The sequence below is a fragment of the Mytilus californianus genome, unplaced genomic scaffold (genome assembly GCF_021869535.1).
Source record: "Mytilus californianus isolate M0D057914Y unplaced genomic scaffold, xbMytCali1.0.p SCAF_2, whole genome shotgun sequence".
Lineage (NCBI taxonomy): Eukaryota > Metazoa > Mollusca > Bivalvia > Mytilida > Mytilidae > Mytilus > Mytilus californianus.
Window position 1 is genome coordinate 74989545 of NW_026262668.1, and position 14575 is coordinate 75004119.

The 14575-nt window shown below is 31.9% G+C and overlaps 1 protein-coding gene across 3 annotated transcripts in view; it reads right to left on the minus strand.

The window, feature by feature from the left end:
- LOC127730303 (neuroendocrine convertase 1-like) overlaps window positions 1-13707 on the minus strand; it is a 50260-nt gene extending 36553 nt beyond the window's left edge. For 2 of the 3 annotated variants that reach the window (XM_052238635.1, XM_052238637.1), the window contains exons 1-7: window positions 13513-13707; window positions 11235-11358; window positions 9369-9520; window positions 6243-6264; window positions 3930-3995; window positions 1652-1777; window positions 958-1010 (exon numbers count right to left, since the gene is read on the minus strand). In XM_052238635.1, the coding sequence (XP_052094595.1) occupies window positions 958-1010; window positions 1652-1777; window positions 3930-3995; window positions 6243-6264; window positions 9369-9433 (332 nt within the window). In that variant the 5' untranslated portion in view covers window positions 9434-9520; window positions 11235-11358; window positions 13513-13707. The remainder of the gene's footprint in view (window positions 1-957; window positions 1011-1651; window positions 1778-3929; window positions 3996-6242; window positions 6265-9368; window positions 9521-11234; window positions 11359-13512) is intronic. The other variant, XM_052238636.1, reaches the window with a different exon arrangement.
- Between the last annotated feature and the right edge of the window lie 868 nt (window positions 13708-14575).

Consider the following 14575-nt stretch of genomic DNA (forward strand, 5'->3'; position numbering starts at 1 on the left):
TAAAAGTTTATCAATGAACCATGAAAAGTAAACATGTAAAAGTTTATCAATGAACCATGAAAAGTAAACATGTAAAAGTTTATCAATGAACCATGAAAAGTAAACATGTAAAAGTTTATCAATGAACCATGACAAGTAAACATGTAAAAGTTTATCAATGAACCATGAAAAAGCAAACATGTAAAAGTTTATCAATGAACCATGAAAAGTAAACATGTAAAAGTTTATCAATGAACTATGAAAATGAGGACCAGGTCAAGAAGAATCTGTCAGATTAACAGTATAGTCCAAATAATTGCTCCATAGATTATATACTGTTGACCTATAACTTATAGTAACTCTGATAACAACCTAATCATGAAAACTTAACTGGAAGGAAATGAATATCCTAGCCTGTTAAGAGCAGAAAATAAATAATTTTGCCCAAGACAGGATAATAATAATTATCTTACCATCTTTACATTTCTAGGAATATCATTGGTTAAAAGCAACCTTGTGGAGACCCTATATATTTAATATGGGGTTAGTAGGCGTGGTTTATTTTAATACCTGGTTAGAAGTTGTGTTTCATCCCTTTATAAAAACAACACGGTGTTGTGGAAAAATCTGAAATGTTTCACCCTGACAACAGACAAAGAAATTGATGATGAACGATTGAAATAAATGCAGAAAACGCATTAAAAGCTAACAAGTTGTTATTGTTGGCATTAGTTTTTGTATAGACCTATGAAAGTAAGTTCTTTGTATTGAAGACTTGATCACTTTGATAGGCCATTATTCTAAATGCCACATTTTAAGATAGTCAGTATGAGAAATTGTTACACAGTGTACTACAATGCAGTAGCAAGTTAGCAATAGATAAGAATTAATAGTAAATCTGAAAAATATCCTCATCCCCCTTGCAAAATATCAATTAGTTGTTCTCTAAATGTATAACGACTGTATCTGGCTACTCACTGAAATGATGCAACTGTTCCTCCATCAACATCACTAAAATCAAATCTTCTATTCTGCAATTATAAAATTAAAATAACTGTAAAATACTCACATAATTAACGCTTTCTGAACTTTTTCCAAGTTCATAAAATACAAAATATCTTATTTCACAAAAAATATAAAATATTATATCATGACCAATATATAAATATTAATGGAACCAAAAATGTCTTCAGTAAGATGGTTAGGACATTATTTGGACTCTGTTGATTAGTTGTCTCATTGGCAATCCTACCATATCTCCTTATTTTATATCAATCTGTATTAACTAAGTCTGTTAATAATTAATAATATTTGCCTTTAAAAACCATTACCTTCTTTGACTGAATAACACTGTGAATATATGTATTATAACATTTTGTAAAGCATCTTTAGAACTGATTATGTAAGTGATTATTTAATGAAATATGAGGTATTGACCAATGAGAAAGAAAGCATATGACACAAAATAACAAAGTTATCTGGAGGGTAACAATAACATTCAATAACTTCAAAAAAAGAATAGTGTCTAATATAATATGTCAAGCTCTAAATCGTCCTGAGTCTAAAAAAGTTTTTTTTAACAGAAACCATCATGGTTAAACTCTCCAACTTACAAAAAAAATCAAGACATGACATATAAGACAGCCACTGTATGTGACCATGTAAAACTTACAATTTCCAAATCAATATGATTTTGAACACCTTTGTCCACCACGCCAACTGTAACACCAGTACCATTAATACAACTTCTCCATGCAGGTAGAACATTCATGTCATACTTGTCTCCCACTGATTTGTTCTAAAATAATATGAAGTATCATAATTGTAGACTTATGATTTAGGAATTGTGGTTAGATTATTTATAATGTAGCAAGGAAGGATGACATCAATGATACTACCATGACTAATTTAAAATGTTATAATATTATATATATTCACTGATAAAATATTCCTTATGAACCAAGTTTAAGATGCAGGCAATGATAGGATCAAAATATTATTTAAACTCTAAAGTTACGCATTAGACAAACAACTAGTCTCTAAAGAAAGCCTATATCACTTACATTGTATTTATCATTAAAAGTACCAGTAATGAAAAATTAGGTTCTCAAGAGGCATGTTTATCAAGCTTGATGATTCAAATTTGGTTTAAAATGGACTAATTTTTTAAGATGTGAAAGTTGTTCCATGAACTATGAAACACAAAATCCAATTCTGTTGAAATAAAGTATAATAATTCTGAAATTTCATAAAATGAAAAATTTCTTTCGATCAAAGTTCAACCTTTTTTAATCAATAATAATTGATAATCTTTTACGTTGTTTTGTCTTTTTATTCCATTTACCTAATGTTCCAAATCTTTAAGTGTTTCTTATTGCACTTGTGGTCCAAGTTTCTATATTTAGCAACAGAGGTGGCCATGTTTGATGGCAGTTGATTTGTCTATTACACAAAGTGTAATGCTATTTGGTCTTTCACATGATTTTTCACCATTCGATTATAGATTGTTTGTCTTAAGGAGGAGGTATTTTAACATGGTTTAGAGCCATGTTTTTTGCTTTTGAAATTGCAAAAATAGCGAAATGATTCAAACTTTTTAAAAATTACGTTAATTTTTACATAAATGACTGATTGATATAATCTGGATTCTTTAGTGCAAAAAAGCTAGTTGTGATGGCACTTTGACATCATAAACATGTTAAAATTTACCTATTTAACCAAAAATGGCCATTTCATGCAGATTTTTGGCATAATATATATGAGCGACAGTTTTACCCAAAAAGATATTCTACAGACATTTTATATCTCTGTCAGCAAAGATCTGAAATTTTTTTTCACACAATGTTGGTAATTTTTGAGCAACTTGAAAGTTGTGGTCCTTTTTTCAAACTGTCAAGTTTCATCAAAAACATTAAAGCCATAAATGAACTGGTATTGACGGTTTCACAGCATTTTCATTGTGAAATTTCTTGCCGTTTTTGAAAAATTATTTATGGAATGCCAAACTTTATAAAGATGAAATGATTTTAATGACCATAAACTGTAGATTTCTCAGGAATGTATCACCCTAATTTCAAATTTGAGAAATAAAATAAAAACCTAAACTTTCAATATGAACATAAATTATGAATGATTCCTAATTCATCTACCGAGTTTGTCTTGTGTATCAAATGTCAGGATATCACCCTATTTTTAAATTGATTACCAGTAAGAGAATTTGAATATGACTGATAAAAGTTTCTATCATTTAATTTGGTAGAAATTATTTTCATTGCACCATTAAGTGTCTTATCTGGAGAGGCATTTGTATGCATATATATTATCAGATTATCTAACAATACCAGAGTGAAAGGTCTTTACACAAAATGTAACCAAGAAAAATTAGAACATAATGGCAATTAAAAAACACAATCTCAATTAACATGATTAAATATAATGAATGAAATTATTTCTTTACAATTTTTTTCATGACCTAAATCCAAGATACATTTTAAAAGGTCATTGGCCTTTCAGGTTTAGTCTGGCAAATATTACCTTTGTTTGTTAGATACATTTTTGTAGCAAAACATCTTTTTGGGTAAAGCTTTAGCTCATAACTTAAAATGAATAATGATTAATGACAATATCTCAAAATGAGGCTATTTTAGCAGTTTTTTGTTTTGCAATAAACATAAGCAGTTTCAATCTCTAATGCCGAAATTCAAAATTTAAACACTGATGTCTGAAGACTAATGTCTTATAATCATCTGAATGATGTTCTTTTTTTTTTCAAATTCAAGGGGCCATCAATGTGACCTTATCATACCTTCTCCTTTTCATTTTAAGAAACAGTCAAGGCAATGACAAATTTTCAGAACATTTTTCAATAAATTTGATCCTGCTATAAATATAGTATGTCCGAAATGCTCTCAGAAACAACACATAACTCCTGCTTACTCTGTACTACTTACCAGATACCACTGTAAGGGCCATAACTCATCTTCAATTCTTATATCACAGTTCTGTGATTCTACAAGCTAGTGAACAAAACAAAAGAAGAATCAATCATAATTGTATTCATTTAACACGCTTAATTAACCATATTTAAACAGGTTTTCTTCAAATTGTTTCTAAATGGATTAAGGTTAAATATGTATAACCTTGATGCTGACTGGATGTTGGAATTTCATGAATCAACAGTTTCCATTTATGTATGTAGAGAGTATTTGATGACCTGAAGAATATTATTCTAACATTGGTAAAAGTGCCAGATAATGCTATGTCAAACATCTTAAGGAAAGATTCAATGGATTTTGTGATAGTAACCAGATGTCTGAGATGCTTCTCACAAAATTATATGATTCCAATTTCTGTGTAAACAACACAATATGTTTTTAGAAGTCATCTTCCTTTGATGTTGTTTGATTTTCCCTATTTAATTTGAAAGTTGGAATAAGGAATAAGTTTCTCAAGAATTCCTCTTCTGTTTACCTGGTACCTGTGCATAACACTATTATTAAACTTAATATCAGTACCAGTAAAAACATGCAAAATTGAGTTTCAGGCAGCAAGTTTATTATTAAACACAATTTTGAAACAGGACATTCCTAAAGGTTAAAACTAGCCTTATTGAAACTTTACATAGATGTAAATGAACAGTTCCATGAAGTGTTATATAAACACCATGTTCAAGTATGTGTGACGACCATTTTGAATGTGTGGAAAAATTATAAAATTGAATGTATATTTGAAAATTAGTCATTTAAGCTACATTCCCTCAAAATTGGTTTAAATAATTGCTATATATTATCTACTTATAGTTTTAATTGCTCCCTTGGTATTTTTTTCTAACAAGAACGTTTTCAATATTATTTTTTTAATGATTTATTGATAAAAATGGTCAATAAACTTAGTTGGCCATTCTGAAACATGACCTTTAAATAACAGATTCCATTCTAGGGTGCACTGAACATGAAATTATAGGAAATTTAACATTATTTTGAAACTAGATTCTAAATGAAAAATCTTTTTAGCATTTTGGCAAGATGACCTGGAAGTTTGTGTGGGATAACTTTTAAATTATTAAAGTAATCTATAATTCTGATTAGCTGAAAACAATGGATATCATTTTTCCATGGTATTTCTTAGCAATGTTAGCACAAAACATTCTGTAATCTTTTTCAAACACCATTTTCTTTCTTAACATCCATATTTTGCTATTTTAGTGAAAAAATTACTTTAGCTCAAAGGCTCAAACACGTGTCAAATATAAATATGGTAAAGGTCTTAAAATGTTATCATGCAAGTTTAAGCATTTATTTCAAAAGCCTAAACATCAGAATATTTTTGTATCTGTTAAACTGAATATATGTGCAATGTAAAAAAAATTCTTATTGATCTGAATGAAGATATAACTTTCTGTCACATAAAATTAAGAATGGAAATGGGGAATATGTCAAAGAGACAACAACCCAACCAAAGAGCAGACAACAGCCGAAGGCCACCAATGGATCTGACTTTTCTGAGACACACAGTGTCATTAGAAAATGTCTACTGGCAGATTCCATATGAAAAAGGGAAATGTCTGTCAAAATGAAAGAATAAATGAAAATAGTAATAATAATGATAATTGTTATTTGAATTATTATTTGAAGGATAATCTGTAAATGTTTAAATGAATAAGAACATTAAATGAGATTATAAAAATAATTATTGGATATGATTGTTTCCACTTATTCTTGTAGTTTGTTTTTATGTTGTATTGTTGCACTACTGTCCCAGGTTAGGTGGGGGGCAGGGGTTTGGTGCCTGCAAATATGTTTAACCTGTCACATTTAGTATGTGCATGTCCCAAGTCAGGAGCCTGTAATTTAGTGGCTGTTGTTAGTTGCTCTATATTGTATTTGTTTTTTGTTTATTGTTTTGTACATAAATCAGGCTGTTAGTTTTCTTGTTTGAATTGTTTCACATTTGTCATTTCAGGGCCTTACTATGTGGTACAGGTTTTGCTCATTGTTGAAGTGACCTACAGTTGTTAACCTCGTTATTTGGTCTCTGGTGGAGAGTTGTCTCATTGGCAATCATCCCACATCTTCTTATTTTTATATTTATTTATATTAGTATAAAATGTATTCCAAAATAGAAGTTCATTGGTGTTTATTCATGCCAATTATGCTTATGGGAGTTTTTGCTAAATCATACGGAAGCTGCCAACTGCAAAAAATAATTCTGAACGGCATTGTACAGGAAACCCCTAAAATCAGTCAGATCAAAATCTCACTTACCTGACACAGCTGTATGAATATCCTGAAAATAGAGTAAATAGTTATTAAATTTTGTTAATACATGTATTGCAATTGGAAACAAACTTTCTATAAACATATGTTTAAGAGAAAGAGCTTTAATGAATTATAATAATAGTAATAAACTCAGAAATTAATGTAAAATCAAGTTTTGTGGAGAAAAATATATATATATGCTAGGGCGTGTTTTTTTGTTCTTCGGTAGCTATATATATAGTGAGCCAGAAGAGGTCCATTTCTGTTTTTTTGCATAGGGAAGATCTTCTAGCTCTCTTCCACCTCTTCTTTTTTGATAGGTAGTTTAGACGGCAGAGGCACATAACAAACATGGCGTCGTTTAGTCTAAATGACATTATTAAATTTATGAATGCAGATATATTAGAATGTGAGCTGTGTTATAAATGTTTTTATGGTATGACAGTCTTAGTAGGACATCCCTGTAGGACGATAAGCTGGATAAATATAAGAACTACACGGACAATAACAGTTAAGGGACGACTATTGTCTACAATGTCCCAAGTCAGGGAAGGGATTTTGATTGATTGGTGTTTAACGCTTCTTTCAACAATAAGTTGGGCTATTCCGTGGTGGTCAGTTTAAATTTATAGATGAAGGATGGGGAAGGGAAGAGGGCATTATTAACTTTTTTAATCTGTCGCTAATTATGCCTATTTTTCAGCTCTTACCGGCCAACCATATTCATATATGAAATCCTCCTGCCCCCACCCCAATAAATGAATGAATATCAAATGGTTTTTCTTATTATTAAACACAAGTTTAAATTGATTGATTGTTTGTTGCTAATTTTTTAACGCCCAGTGACAAATATGTCATGCATGTTCAGGACTCGGTTCAGGAAACACGAGTTTAATAGTCAGGTAAATAAATAAAAACGAAGAATTGTATGATTGATAAATGATGAGGCAACTATCCACCGGAGTTCAAATATGAAGTGGATGTAAGCAATTATAGGTAACCGTAATTAAGGCCTTCAACAATGACAAAACCCGATACTGTCAAAATGCCCGACGTGAAAAGTGTGAGAAACAATTCAAACGAAAAAACTTACGGTCTAATTATACATAACAAAATAATTTACAAAATATCAAATATGAGTCGAGACATGAACCAACGACAACAACTAAACTACAGGCTCCTGACTTGGGACAGGCACACAAAAAATATGGCAGGGTTGATATAAAAACGAAGATTGCAATGAGAAAACCCTCCACAAGAGACCAAATGACACAGCAATTAACAGCTATAAGTCACCGTACGGCCTTCAACAATAAGCAAAGCCCATACCGCATAGTCAGCTATAAAAGGCCCCGAAATGACAAATGTAAAACAATTCAAACGAGAAAACTAACTACAAAAAAATGAACGAAAAACAATTATGTAACACAGCAACAAACGACAACCACTGAACTACAGGCTCTTAAATTGGGACAGGCACATACATACAGAATGTGGCGGTGTTAAACATGTTAGCGGGTTCCGGCCCAACCAGCCCCCTAACCTGGGACAGTGGTGTAACAGTACAATAACATGTTTGTGAGCGCTCAACCCTCAATTAGATTAACTCAAAAGATCGGTACGAGACACACAAAAAAAAAACTTACATTAAGACAATAGACACAAAGCACCGAAATAACAGTACTAGTATTTGCAATTACTGGAAGTTTGTTCAAAGCTTATTACAACTATAGTACTGAAATAAATCTTGTTCTCCCAGACTGAAGTATCAATCAGTACACAACCAACGGATTTATTAAAAAAAAAAGAGGAAAAAACAGTCTGAGAAATGTCTGGTATACATTGTATACTTGCATATAGATCCATATACAATGAAAAAGTTTTGAAAAGTGGTGGTCCGAAGGTTTTGACCATCGAAATTATGCAATAGAAATAATAGTAAGGACCAGAAGATTTTCTTCAAGGACCACCAGAGAAAAATGATTTTGAGAACTTTCAGATATCTTTGCTTTAGACAAAAATAATCCAGTTTGGTTACTTTAAAAAAAAAATGGATAGACAAGATGTCCTTTTTGATTGTAATCGAGACAAACATTGACGAATTTTTGTGCAGTTTAAGATTATTCTTAAAAATCAGATAGTGGGGGTTTACGCCTGATTTGTCTAGCAAAATTGAGTTAGAGGAAAGAACAAAGAAAAGTGTCACGAACAGAGCACACTTTTACAGTCATGTCTACCTAAGACTATTATCCGATCAGATTATACGTTAGTTTACTGAATAGACCCAGTGTCTACCGGACGTATCTTAATTTTCTATAAAATCATCGTAAACTTCATTTAATATGTCATCCAACATAACAAAAATCTGCTTTATTCGACGGCAAATTGAATTTTTGTTTTATTGATCTTCTGTAGTATATCTCCAGAAGAGGTCCAGATTCATTTTTTTGGACTCTTCAACAGAAGACATTCTGGAGATGTGCAGAAGAGACTAATAAAACACGCCCCTGATGTAGTTAACTCACAGTTAACACATATACCGGTACCATTAAGTTACAGAAGTTGAGGTTGTTTAATGTTATAGACAGTAAATAGTTAAATACTGTAAGTAGGCTCCTGCTGTAGGATGTATTTTCATTTGTTTATTTCAATGTATGTATGGAGCCTAAATGAAAAAAGCGAAACTTAAAAGTTCAGATTTTTTTTATGTGTTTTGAAAAACCCTGTGGCAGAACACTTTTATTCAATTTTTTAACCTTTGTGTGCATGGTGTGAATGAAAGGAGATTTGGGTTTATGGCAATGAGACAGCAACCCAACAAAACTGAAATGACAAGATATTTGACAAGTAATTTGTTAATCTTTTATAGAAATAAATATGCCTGATGGAAGTAAAGGAGATCACACAAGTATTATATTGTCATTATAATACCTTTATGGGGCCATCAATCTGCAGGACTTTTCATTCAATAATGTACAAATGTATAAGGCTGGTTTTCTCCCTTGCAACATATGGGTATTAGAGCCAAACAGATAAAGGACAGGGAACAAGTTTACAAATGTATCAGATTTCTTTAAAAAAAAAACAAGCTATTTCAACTGTGAAAGAATTGGTTATAGTTTATGAACTTACATATAATAAATACAAAGATAAACAGCTGCAAACTGATTCTTGTTGTCTGGGGAAAATAGGACCATTATGCAGTTCAAACACCAGATTAGATCATATGCTGCTTTAGGCTTGTAATACCTTCTCTTTTAGGACTAATTGTTACATTATTGCACCTGGAAGAAGAAAAAAAATAATCTTATCAAATGTCACCATTTTACTAAGATTACAATTAGAAATGTGACTAAAAAGTAGTGGTTTAAATACAAGTTGGCTTCTTTTCATAACTCTGACTGAATAAAGGTACATTTTTCTCAGCTATAAACATTGGGCTCATCATGTCAGGCCTCTTTAAAGCAGAGTTCATATTCATATTCATATCACATCAAACATTTTGTCAAAATGTTCTTGTCCTCGATATGCATGTGATATTTGCCACAGGATATAAAATACCAATCAACTTCTGAAATCATGAAAACTAAGATTGCAACCATCAGGGGTAATATTTATACAATTCGTGTTTGTTAACTTGAAGATGTAAGTAATTTTTACTTGTAGAAATAAATTTGTATGTTTTTAATTTGCATTTCAAGATTTGAATAATCTCCCCTTAATCTTCTTAAAAAAAAATTACTTATACAAGTAATATTTTTACAACCCCTTAAATTCTCAAGTTTTTGGAGGTCAAAACATGCCTTCACAGTTTTTTTTCTGATTTGCTAATTATTTTTAATGAGAGTTCAACCTTTTATCTCAAGAGCTAAACAAAGAAATCTGCTGCCCACAGATGATAAGCCTTCAAAAATTGCTCCCTGGAGACTTATAAATGAGCAGTGTTTTAAAGAGATGTTCATGGTCTATGAAATTAAACATTTATGAAAAGTAAAGACAACTTTAAATGACAGACAATTAAACACTCAAATACAGCAATGTTGTCAAAAGAAATTCAAGAAAAGAATAAAATATTGCATTTTACTTACTAAGTAAAAAAATTTGAATGTCTGAGGGATTTAACTCTACCTCCAAATAATTAACCTTTACTTGTAAATAAAAAAACTTTATGACATGTATATATACATTATATAGTCTATGCAAAATATGTCAAAAAACCAAAATAGTTTTATCTACCAACTATTCCAAATGGGCATAACTCCTGTAAAAATAATTGGTTGGCACTGTTCCAGGATGATGACGGAGGATGACTGTTTTATGTTCAGTGGCAAATTAAATGCATATCTTCGGGAAGAGACCATGTTAATACATGTATAATATGAATATATCAACTTTGTACTAGACTGACAAGCTGAGCCCGAATTTTATCACGCTAGTTCACAAGGTAACAGTCAGCAGGAACACATGTCATCCTTAACCTGGACACATTATGTTGACTCTGAGCCAACCAGTCTTTGCTCTTACTTCTTAGTGGCCCATGCTATGCAGAGAAGCAGCAAATACCAATTTTAAAGTCTTTGGTTTGACCCAGTAGGGGTTTGAACCCATGACATACTGCACACCATGCACACAAGGCTAACAAGCTACAACAAGACCACAAAGAAGGTTACACTGTTCCAAGATCTTGCTGGTATAGAACTTTAGTATAGATTTCATTCAAATCTGACACAAAATGAAGGTGTAAGAGCACTTACAATGCAATGCTCAATATATATTACATTTTAAAGGGACATAACTTCCTTAAAAATAATTGTACACTTGAGAGTGCTTACATGTACACTGTATCATGTGTAATTTTCTATATTAAAAATTTACATTCCCAAGGGCCATAACTCCCTTTAAAATATTTGATCAGTACATTGCTCATATAACATGTTGTATTAACTTATATATATTTCATAACAATCTGGCAAGAATTGTAGGTGGGAGAGCACTTACAAGACCAAACATGTATTTCTTTGTCAGGCACACCACACTGCAAGACGATGTTAGAAAATTATATGTAATTCAACTTCCTATCAATGTTTCTCTTGCAGATACCATCATTTTTGTTTGTAGCTCACTGAAAAAATAGACGAAATATACATTTGTACCAAAGCGATTATAAAATATCGTAAGTTGATAACTTTATAGAATAGAAATTATGGAAAAGACAACTCCAGGGCAAAAAAGAAATACAACTAAGACAAAAGTCTAAAAACACATATAGCAAACTCAACTATATCTGGACTGAGCAACTATAACCCCACTTAAAATTTGGGGTGATCTCATGTGCTTATGAAGCGTAAGCATATTCTGCTCCATTTTCAGCACCTGTCTAATTACTCATGATACACGTAAATGCAAATTCAATTATCATTGATAATTAAATCTGATTCAAATAAGTCACACTGACGAAAATTGTGACTACTACAATTGGAACATTTTGTGACACCAGATATTTCATATTCCATATAAACAAGTCATCTAAATAAAGATGCTGTCCTCAAAACTTTGGTTTTTTTTTTTGTGGTCTGTTTTTCTTAAATAAATATGGCATGAATTGCAAGATAACATGTTTACTCAGCCATGACAGCTTCAAAATCTCTTGTGAACGTTGAAATTAATGATACATTTATCTGAGACAATCATTTAAGATACCCTTTAAAAAATAAAATTCCCAAGGCAAATATACATGTAATTTTTAATACAGATCATCAATCTTCACCTTATTCAATCTTTTAAATGTTGACAAGGTTAACAAGGATGATAAGGGCAACAAGTTGACAAATGAAAATGGTCGACAGGACAGCAGGTTGACAAGTCAACATGTCACAACAACAGGGTGTTTTAAAAAATGTTATGTTCTGCTTCTTCTAAATCCACAGGTTTAAATTTGGCATTTTCTTCTCCTTCTCGATACATAGGATGATTAAAATATTGGTATTTGCAGCCTCTTCATTAAGCACATACATGTACATGACATATAATTAAGGAGACAGAGTTTGAGCAATGAAAACAAGACTCAACTCAAGTACAAAATGCTATTTGCTGTAAATTACAAATGCATTTGTTTAATATTTGTTTCGGCTTTTAAGCTTGTTTTGGGGTTTTCGAGACAAGTGTCAACCTGTAAATCATATCAACCAGTTAACCATTAACCTGTCAACCTGTTAGTCATGTCAACCTGTCAACCATATCAACCTGTCAAATATGTTAACCTGTTGATCCTGTCAACTTGATAACAAGTTGACTTAATCCATACGATGCAGTCCGGTAATTCCGCCCACATAAGGCTTTGATCGTATGTATTTCAGCTTAATTATATACAAATTGTATTAAATTTAATATAAATCTATTCACTGACAACCATGACAACTCAATTTTGAGAAGTTTATCTCATTTCCCCAAAAATATCTGAAATAAAACAAGTGGGTCACGTGTGTTTTTATTGGAAATGTGTTTGTCTGGTAAATACGCCCATGCGCAGTAAATGTGTATGTAGGGCCAGTTTATCACATAATTACGAAAGGAAAGTGGTGATTTATTAATAGGCCGCTTGTACATATTGTGTACATGGTGCACAGGGATTCCAGACAATACAAAAAAAATAAATTTCAAGTCAGAAATGAATTTTTTAAGCAATAATATGATTATCATTAGCTTAGGAACTGTACTATAGATATCACTCGATATTTTCTTAAGGATTTTTCTTTAAAAGTTGACATGCAGTACAGTTCCTATGAATAAAATAGAAGACGAAATATTCACGGAAGTGACAATTTCGGAAGTAACTGGGAGTGGGCGGGTTTACCGGACGGGCAGAATTACCGGACACTACTGTAAAACAATAAGAAACCTGTCAACCTAAAACAGTATTCATAATGCAGTTAAAACCCAAATCACACCTTTAAGAACTGAATCACTCCTTCATCCTTCATAAGGAACTAAATGTATACTCCACTTGAACCAAAGATACATGTAAGTGGTCCTTCCCTAACATTATTTATATTATAAACTGTTAAATTGGCGGGTAAACGACCAAGATTCGTTCAATCAGTATCTGTATGATTGGGCTACCCGGGCAACACAATAAGCTCTTACCTTCAAGTCCCGATAGCTTAACGAAACTCGGGGCTTTAACTTACAATAACTACCGATGATTAGTCAATCTGCAGTCAAATCCGTTTAACAGTTTAATAAATTATTTTCCAAGAAAGACTCTGTCGTGACTCACCGTTGGTGACTTGATTTATTCTATCCCTCTATTTCAGTTGCGATATCGATTGTGCTGATTGATATTCTGCTATGTATGAAAGCTAGTTTGGGGTTACTATAGACTCCTTGTCATTTTTTTTCCTTTCCAAAAGAACTTTAATTAAAAATCTTATAAATATTTCCCAAAATGAAACTAGATACATCCGATATCCATGCGCATGACATTTATGTAAATTAGCCATATGCTCCTCAAATGTTACACTAAAGTCCGAATCAAGTACCTTCGCCGCGGAAAGTATCCCTTAAAAAGACAGGCGTAACGTATATTATGAAAACAAGTTCATCTGGTTAATGATGATCAATGATGAACGAGAATATGTGTAAAAGTAGGTTCGCGATGGGTTAAAATTGGCCCCAAATTGGGGGGGGGGGGGGGGGGGGTCAAGCTAGTGTTACACGTATGAAATGTTTTCGATATAACCACAAGGATTTATATATATAGTAATAGTATACTATATTAATCCTTGATACAAACTTTTTTTCTGTTTGGCACATCACATTATACATTATGAAGTAAAGACATCTTATTTATGCAGAATGTATGTTGTAACGTCAGTTCTGGTCCCATTTCTCTACTAACAGTTTTTGAAAAAGTAACCGGCATTGACAGCAATCCCCGATACAGAAAATTGTTTCCAGGGATTCAGTATAAACCTTATCACCTTTTGGTTACAGACAATGTTGGATCTTAAGTTGTGGCCAAGCTTTTCCTGAAGCTTTTAGGTACGAAAAATGCCATAAATCATCATTTAGATAATTCATCCAATGCAATGACTTTGGAGCCTCTAATGCACTTAATTTCATGAATAGATTAAAGTTGAAATTCATAGCCAAATTTGAATTCGGCAAACGTGAACCTTGTCCTTTCGGTCCGGTACTAAGTATATGTCAATGTTCCACGACCTTTATTTCCATGGTAAGTAAGTTCATGAAGCACAGGAAAATTTTCCTATAAAATGAGTCCATTGCCTGTCAAAATGTTTGTAACTTATTTTCCTAGAACTGTCAAGATCCTTTGAAAC